General features: G+C 48.3%; 1 protein-coding gene across 1 annotated transcript in view; it reads right to left on the bottom strand.

Moving 5' to 3' along the window:
- Positions 1-524: 524 nt before the first annotated feature.
- MGLL (monoglyceride lipase) overlaps positions 525-8,995 on the bottom strand; it is a 183,569-nt gene continuing 175,098 nt past the window's right edge. The window contains exons 8-9 of the mRNA XM_042782580.1: positions 1,722-1,937; positions 525-650 (exon numbers count right to left, since the gene is read on the bottom strand). Coding sequence (XP_042638514.1) covers positions 525-650; positions 1,722-1,937 — 342 coding nt within the window. The remainder of the gene's footprint in view (positions 651-1,721; positions 1,938-8,995) is intronic.

Below are 8,995 nucleotides of genomic sequence, written 5' to 3'. Positions count from 1 at the left end.
CACATCTAAGCCCAGCCTGGAGCTGGGCTGCAAAGGAGCTGACATGGTCATGAACGGCACTCATGTTGAAGAGGTTTGAGCATCTTCTGGGCCTCAGAGGGGCACATAGTCTGCCTCAGGAGCTGGCCTCTGGGGACAGCAGCCCCCACATCATACAGCCAGAGAGGCCACCAAGCAGGGCTGGGAGGGCAGTTGGTTAGTGAGCTTTTGGATCAAATGGTTGCAGCCTGGAATCCCAAGGAGCGACAGGAATGCTGGAGCCACCCAGGCGGGGCAGAGGCTGTGCTGATTTTAAGGACATTTTGGCAAATTTCCTCTTCTGAAAACTGCCTATTACCACTTTTTTTTTTTTTTTTGCATACGGTGTATAGAATGTCTTTTTTTCCCCCCCACTAAATTTATGCTAGAGATTCCTCCAATTTGTGATTTTTTTTTTTTTTTTTAAATCCTCATCTGAGAAGCCATGTTCTGCCCTTCCTCTGCACACTTTCTCCAGATCATGAGCTGGTAGCTGACTAGTATGCTCAGGGAAGGGACCCAGCTCCTGCTGCAGCTGTCCTTTGAGAGACCCACATGTTTATTTCATGGAAGACAGAGTTGGTTACTTCAGGAAGTTCTTTGTGGAGAACGTGGTAGGCACCTTCATAAATCTGAAATTAGGAGAAACACAGGAGATTAGGGTACCCAAGGGCAGGATGAGGTCTCCTGTGTCCTTGAGATGGGGAGACCACAGTCAGGGTAGGGTTTCTTACTTCCTTGAGATGGGGGTGTGTGCATGGGCAAGGTGGAGTATCCCAAGCCCTTGAGATTGGGGGAGGGCACAGGTGGGGTGGGGTCTCTCATGTCCTTGTGCTACAAAGGATGGTGGGCTTGGGGTAAAAGATCTGAGTCTGAATCTTGATAGATCCCTTAAGTGAGTTACCTAATCTCTGTGTAACCTAGTGAAAAATGACAATGGCCCCAGGGCCTCAACACACAGTGCCAAAGGGGCACCAATCCCAAGGACAAGGATGAGCATGGTACCCCCTATGGTGTGTGTGACCTGACCATAGGCCAGAAAAGGCCATATTAGGAACCAAAAGTCACCTGCGTGGTGCAGAGACAGTGCTCAGGAAAGAGTTCTCTCTCTCAGCTCCCCTCCCACAACCCAGTTGGGAGTTCTTCCTAGTTCAACCAGACAAACGAAAGAGCACTTCACTAGCCCCAAACACTGCCTTCCACCTTGAAAGGCCTCTTGCTTAGTCCCCCAGACCTCTTACACCGACTATGCTGCATGATCAGATTATAGGCTCAGTCCCCGGCCCCTCTCTCTGAAGGCCCAGCTCTTACAAAGATCACCCTGCAGACCAGACCCTGCTCTGTCCAGCCAGCCCATGTGTGCCCAGCGCTCTCAGGAGAGCCATCCAGAGCTGATACCCTTGAGTCATGGGCAGGCAAAACTGAGGACCTTCTTTTAGGAGATTTGGTTTGCTCAATGCCCAGCTATGGCTTATTTCCTGACCATATACCTTCTGGCTGTTCTTTCCTTCTCTTCAAACTCATCCACTTGGAATAACCATAAAGGACTGTGTGTCCTCTGAGAATTCATAGATTCTGTGTGCTCCAAGCATCTGCTTCCCATGGGCCAGGCTGGCCCCACACTTCTCAAGGGTCAGGTTGATATACCTGAAGGGCTATGGCCTTTCCGCATTGCTGGGCAGCAGGGCAGTGGCTGTACATACCTTGAGTGTCTTGTCTTGGCTCTTGGCTGCCTCCATGAGCAGGTAGGCCCCCCTGCTGTCACACAAGCGATCAGCAGAGCCCTGGAGCAGCAGGAAGGGCAGGGTCAGCTTGGGGAGGGCACGCTCCACCCGTGAGACTGCATTAAGTAGCTGGATGCCAAAGCACACCTTCAGCCCCGCCCGGCAGATCAGTGGGTCTGCGTTGTACAGGTCCACCTGGAAGGAAAGAAGGAGGGTGCCTGTCAGCTCTGGGTTGGGCTCTCCCTACCAGGCCAGATAGGTTTCCTATGTGCTTTTCCTTCTGTCCTGGCCAGCTGGCTTGGCTGAGGGTGTGGGCAGTGGGAGTACAGTGACACCTGGAGGGTGCACAGTGGGTCAGGACTGCTGGCTTCTATTTAAATTGAGTTTGAGTTGAACATGTATTGTAGTTAAGGCTAACGTCTTTCTGTCAGCCCCCTCCTGCAACTTCCTAAAGGCCACACTCATGACAGATGATTCCGAAAGAAGACTGGGAAGCACAGAAAAGGGGCCAAGGCCTTCTCTCTCAAACCATGTGGGAAGGGGAATCTCTGAGGGCAAGATCTGGGATCTGTAGCAGAATAGATGGAACATCAGTCTTCGAGGTGTTGCTCAGCCCAGACCCAGTGAAGGTGTGCCTGACATCCTGAGCATGGGAGGAGGTGGGGCAGGGCTGGAGGCATGAGCCCCCTGGGGCTGAGGGACTCTATGGGCTTAGGGATGCTGGCAGCACAAGATGTGGTGTGTGCATGGGTATGTGTGTGGTCAAATTGGCACCCATCTTCCACATCAGGGCACTGTGGTGTGGCCATCCACAGGGACCCTGGAAAATGCAAACTGGTGTCCTGGACAGCTGGCACTGGACAACCACTAGAGATGCCAGCTGCCGGTCAGTGCTGGCTGCCAGCTCAAAGGGCTGGCCAAAGGGCTGCGCTCACCTTCCTGGTTCTTCCCTTCCCCTTTGACATTTGAAAGCAAGGTGGGGAGGCAAGATCAAAGTTCCCACTAGTCTCGCTGGGCAGTCATGGGTTCTGCCCGAGGGGTGGCTAAGAGGCAGGAACAAGAAATTTGGAGGCTCCGTCACCTCTGTGGGCCTCAGTTCTGTCATCTGCAGAATGTGAGTGTACAGTACTTTCCTCCCAGGGTCACTGCAAGTGTTAGATAAGTTAATTTTACATACAATGCTTGGAACAGCGCCTGGTGGGTGAGTAGGGGCTTCATGCAACAATTGGCTGTTCTTCTCACCATTGTCAGATGCCCATGGCTGGAAGCGATGTGTGAAACAAAATAAAGCCAGTCCTGCCCAAGCCCCATGGTGCACAGCAGCTCTGATGGCCTAGGGATGCCCTGTTTGGGAGCCTGTCACCCTGGCTTTGTTCCATGCTTCTCATATACACACAAATGTTGTAGAAAACTTCAAATGTGAATCTGTATTGACTGTGATGACTCCACTCCACCTTGGCTCTGAAGAGGTTTTGGTTTATCATGTAGATTTAGTTCTCTGTCTCCCCAGTAGCCCTCTGGGTGGACAGTTAGTGAGTGTCCCAGTTGGAGGCATGGGGCACAGTCACCTGTTGGAGGAGTGGGAGGCTTACAGGAATGTGGGTCATTGTGAAGGCCTAAAAAGTCCTAGAAGGACCTAAAAGGGCGGGGTCTGACTGGTGGCTCCATGTGGAGCAAAATAGAGGGCAGCCTATGCTGCTGTGGCTCCAAGCCTGGGTGCTGTGCCTCTGGGGTGGGAAGCCTGTCTGCCCTCCTTAGCCACCAGCCTACTTGGCTTCAGAGTGTCTGTCCTGACACTGACGTTCCTGTGGTGGGGCTGCTCTGGCACCTGCCCTGCTCTCCTTGTATCTCTGGCTCTGGCTTTACTCCTCCTGCCTCTAAGGGCAGTTCAGGGGATCATATGCCCCACAGAGTCTGGCAGAGAAGTTTCCAGATGTGTGAGGAGCCTTATCCCTTTACCCACTTCTCTTCTCCTTGGCAGGAAGTCACAGGCTGGAGGCTGGCAGAGAATTGTCATAGGTGCTGTGGCAGGGATGCTGCAAGGAAACATGCCCCTTGCTGCCTCATGAAGGTGGAATGGTGTTGCTTGTACTCCTTGGGCTGCTTCCGCCTTCTGTGACTACCACTTCAGGCCTTGGTGAGAATCCAGAACCCAGCCAAGAGGGGCCAGTTGTCCTGGGGTCACCTCCCAGCTGCTATTCCTGAGTCCTACCCATGCTAGAGACCAAGCACTGCAAACCAGACTGTTTGTGAAAAGCTGCACGAGAGGATAAGCAACTTCCTGCAGCTGAGCTGGCATGACTCCTACAGGGCAGACCATCTGCTCAAGGGCTGAGCAGCCAAGGGACTGGCAGGCAGCACTAGGAGCTGTTGCACGGGCTGAGGCTGCAGAGTGAGGGTGTGGAAGGCCTGAAGGAGGCCTATTTGGGGGGAAGGCCCATGAGAGTGCGGTGCCTGGGAGTTGGTGAGTCAATACTGTTGGTGTCAATACTGACAACAGCAAAAGCAGGAACAACTGCCCCACCATTTACTGGGCATATACTTGTGTTCCTTTTTACAGGGGCTTTACATGCAGGATCTCACTTAATAAAAAATAAAAAAAGCCAACTGACCAATACTTGTATGTCAGTTTGTCATACATGTCATAGCATGCTGCTATGCTACCAGTATTTCAAATGCCAGCAGAGTCACCAGAACACGTTCAGTTGTGCTTCCAGCCTAACACAGACTAAGAAGAAAGGCCTAATGATCTACTTCCAAAAATTTGGGCAATGAAAACCCTATGGATCACAGCAGAGTATTGTATGAGACAGTGCCTGAAGATGAGCCCCCTAGGTTGGAAGCCCTCGGTTCAAAATTCACAGTGGCTGCAACAGTAGATTGGAGCATATCAGTAGTCAATCATGAAGATAGTATGTTGTTATGTGCTGTCAAGTGGGACCCGACTCATAGCGACCCCTCCTTGGGTTTCCAAGGAGGTATCACTATGGAAGTAGATTGCCCAACCTTCTTTCTGAGGAGTGGCTGGTGGGTTTGAACCGTCAGCTTTCTGATTAGCAGTCAAGTGCCTTAGGCACTATGCTACCAGAGCTTCTGAGGATGGTATAGGACCAGGCAATGTTTCTTTTTGCTGGATGTGCGTTGCCATGAGTTGGAGCTGACTTGATGGTAAGTGACAACACCAGTAAACAGTTCTGAGCTCTCCATCCATGCTCAGCACAGTATAAGTATAAATATAACTCATTGAAGCTTCATAACCACCCTATATGAGAAATGACTATTATAATTCCCATTTTAGAGATAAAGAAACTAAGGCAGATAGGTTAATAATCTGCCTAATTTCTATTCTACCCAGAGAACCTCTGATGTTTAGCTGGGTGCACCATCCGTAGGATGAAGGCTACATATCCCAGCATCCATTGCAGGTAGGTGTAGCCACATGAAAAATTCTGGCCAATAGGAAGGAAGCAGAAGTACTGTGTGTACCATCTGGTCAAGGGCTTGTCTTTCCTTCCCTTCTCTTCTTTCCAGCATCTGGGACATGCATAAAGTAGGAAGACATTTGGGACCATGTGGAAAGGGTTATACTCTGGAAACTCCCTCACACTGAGACATCACTGTCTAGAGAAAAAAGCTACTCTCCTGTGAAACCACTATTATTTTGGGTCCTGCATGCAGCTGTGGCCTGACCCATGTCCTGGCTAACAATCTAGAGTGCATTTCCTCACAGGGTTCCTGAAAGACTGCATGACACACAGATGAGGGGCATACCCTGGTAGTGAGTCACATGACTGCACAGAGGACAGAGTTCCCAGCTGCCCCTTCCATAACGCCAGACTTGTCCCAGGTCCCTCTGGGAGATTGCTCACAGGTTTAATTGCTCTGACAGCCCAAGAGGTTTCCTGATCTCTGCTCCATTTCCCCATCTTGATCACATGGGCCTGGTTTACACAATAGCCTATTCTGGGCCTGAGAGGCAAGGGAGCAGCCAGATATTTAGGGAAAAGGGCAGGCCTCTACAGTGAGGGGCAGAGGAGGACTGGGGCCTGCAGGACTACACCAGATGCACCATGAAGCCAGGCTTCAGCCTCCTTTCTGCCCAGTGCCCTTGTATTGATGATACTAGATAGGAAAACTGAGGCTCATAGGACCCAGACCTTCTTCTCAAGGGGTCATTCTGGCCCAATTACAGTGATCTTTGCTGTTTTGAGAGACCTAAATGCTCTAAAAATCCTCTTTGTGTGAGTTCCAGAAATGTGTCCAGTAGTGCAGGAAGGAGATGGACAGTTGCCCTCCCAAATCAGGCTCAAACCCAGAGCACTGGTTACCAAATGAACTCATTCAAAATCAAAGATCAGGAAAGTCAAAAGACAACCTACAAAATGGGAAAACATTTTGCAAACATACTTGATAAGGTCTAGCATTCAGAACATAAGACGTACTACAACTCAACAACAAAAAGATAAACTAACCAAAAAACAGGCAAAGGACCTGAATAAACATTTCTCCAAACAAGATGTACAAATGGCTGATAAGCACATTAAAAGATTCTCAGATGTCATTAATTGTTGTTGTTGTTGTTGTCAGGTGCCATCAGGTCATCTCCAACTCATAGTGACACTATGCACAGCAGAATGAAACACCACCTGGTCCTGTGCCAGCTCCACAGTCCTTGCTATGCTTGAGCCCATCACCACAGCCACTGTGTCAATCCATCTCGTTGAGGGCCTTCCCCTCTTTCGTCGACCCTCCACCTTACCAAGCATGACATCCCTCTCCAGGCAATGGTCCTTTCTGACAACATGACCAAAGTAGGTGAGACAAAGCCTGGCCATTCTTGCTTCCAAGGAGCATTCTGGCTGCACTTCCTCCAGGACAGATTAAGGTTAGATCTTTTAGCAGTCCATGGTGCTTTCAGCATTCTTCACCAGCACCACAGCTCAAAAGCATCAACTTTTCTTTGGTCTTTCTTATTCATTGTCCAGTTCTCACATGCATATGAGGTGATTGAAAATACCATGGCTTGTATCAGGCACACCTTAGTCTTCAAGGAGACATCTTTGCTCTTCAGCACTTGAAAGAGGTCCTTTGCAGCTGATTTGCCCAGTACTGTACGTCATCTGATGTCCGGACTGCTGCTTCTATTAGCATTGATTGTAGAACCAAGCAACGTGAAGTCTTTGACAACTTCAATCTTTTCTCCATTTATCTTCAATTTCCTCATCTTTGGCTTTGGTGGTTGGTGTGTAAATTTGAATAATAGTAGTATTAACTGGTCTTCCTTGTAGGTGTATGGATGTTATCCTATCACTGACCGCATTTTACTTCAGGACAGATCTTGAAACATCCTTTGCAATGATGAATGCCATGCTATTCCTCTTCAAATTGTCATTCCCAGCATAGTAGATCATATGGTTGTCTGATTCAAAATGGCCATTTGAATGTCCATTTCAGCTCACTAATGCCTCGGATATCAATCTTTATGTGTTCCATTTCATTTCTGACAAATTTTAATTTTCCTAGATTCATACTTCATACATTCCATGTTCTGATTATTAATGGATGTTTGGAGCTGTTTCTCCTCAATTTGAGTCATGTCACATCAGGAAATGGAGGTCCCAAAAGCTCTACTTTATTCATATCAATAAGGTGGGCTCTACTCTGATGAGGCAGCTCTTTCCCAGTGATATTTCAAGTGCTTTCCGACCTAATGGGTTCATTTTCCTGCACTGTATTGGGCAGTGTTTCTGGGTTATTCATAAAGTTGCCTAGTGATGTATCAGACAGTGTTTCTCTGTTATGCACAAGGTTTTCTCTGGCCAATTCTTTGAGAAGTGGATGGCCTCTTCCTTCTTCTAAATCTGTCTCAGTCTGTAAGCTGCATTGAAACCTGTGCACCATGTGCAATCCTGATGCCATTTGAAACATTGGTGGCACAGCCTCAAGCCTCATAGCAACATGCAAGCCACCACAGCATGACAAACAGACAGACAAGTTTGTCTCCTTAAGCTGTTCAAAACCTCTCTGCCCTCCCCTTACCTAGATCCCATGGCTCTATCATTCCCAGCTTCTCCTGCCCCCTGCTTCCTGCTTCTTGGGGTGGGGCCTGTCTCCCTCCCCTTACTTGGATCCTGTGACTCTGTTGCCCCCAGCATTTTTCCTTCCCACTTCCTGCCTCTTGGGGTGGGGCCTATCTCCCATTAATCATTGGGGAAATGCAAATCGAAACTACAATGAGATACCATTTCACATCTACTGCTGCTGCATGCCTTGGGGTCAATTCTGACTCATTGTGACCCTATAGAACAGAGTAGAACTGCCCCATAAGGTTTCCTAGGCTGTAATTTTTTTTAAATGCATTTTACTGAAATATAATTTATGTACAGTGAAACACACAAAACTAAAGTGACATGGGTCAATGCATTTTTATTTTCCTTTGCAGTGTTCTCTCCTCTCACCTCCCTTCCCCGGCAACCAACAAAGAAAGTTTCCCTCCATATGAAAACCTTTCCTTGACCCTCCACAACAATGAACTAATACTATATTTGTCCTTCTGTGATTGATTTATTTCACTCAGCTTAATGTCCTCCAAGTTCATCCATATTAGGTGGTGCTTTGCAGACTCCACAATATTCTTTAGTGCTGCATAGCATTCCATTATGTGTATGTACCATAGTTTGGTCATCTACTCTTTCGCTGATGGGCACATATGTTGTTTCTATCTTTTTGCTATTTTAAGTAGTGCTATGATGGCGGTTCAAACCCACCAGCCACTCCTCAGAAGGAAGGTTGGGCAATCTACTTCCGTAGTGATACTGCCTCGGCAACCCAAGAAGGGGTCGCTATGAGTCGGGTCTGACTCGACAGCACACAACAACAACATGATGAGCATAAGTGTGCATATATCTGTTCCTGTCCTGGCTCTCACCTCTCTAGGATAAATACCTAGTAATGGGATTGCTGGGTCAAATGATATCTCCGATTCCATTTTTCTAAGGAATCACCACATTGCTTTCTACAGTGGTTGTATCACTTCACAGTCCCACCAGCAGTGTACGAGAGTTCCAATCTCTCCACATCCCCAACAGCATTTGTTATTTTCTGTCTGTTGAACCTTGCCATCAGTGCTGAGGTGAGACGGTATCTCATGGTTGTTTTGATTTGCATCTCTCTAATGGCCAATAATTGTGAGCATCTCTTCATGTATTAGCTGGCCACCTGAATATCCTTCTTGGTGAAGTGTCTATTCATGT

This window comes from Orycteropus afer, unplaced genomic scaffold (assembly GCF_000298275.1).
Source record: "Orycteropus afer afer isolate SDZICR_OR568_19922 unplaced genomic scaffold, OryAfe1.0 scaffold00377, whole genome shotgun sequence".
NCBI classification, from domain to species: domain Eukaryota; kingdom Metazoa; phylum Chordata; class Mammalia; order Tubulidentata; family Orycteropodidae; genus Orycteropus; species Orycteropus afer.
The sequence above is the reverse complement of the archived record's forward strand: the minus strand, read 5'-3'. Positions and strand labels throughout refer to the sequence as shown.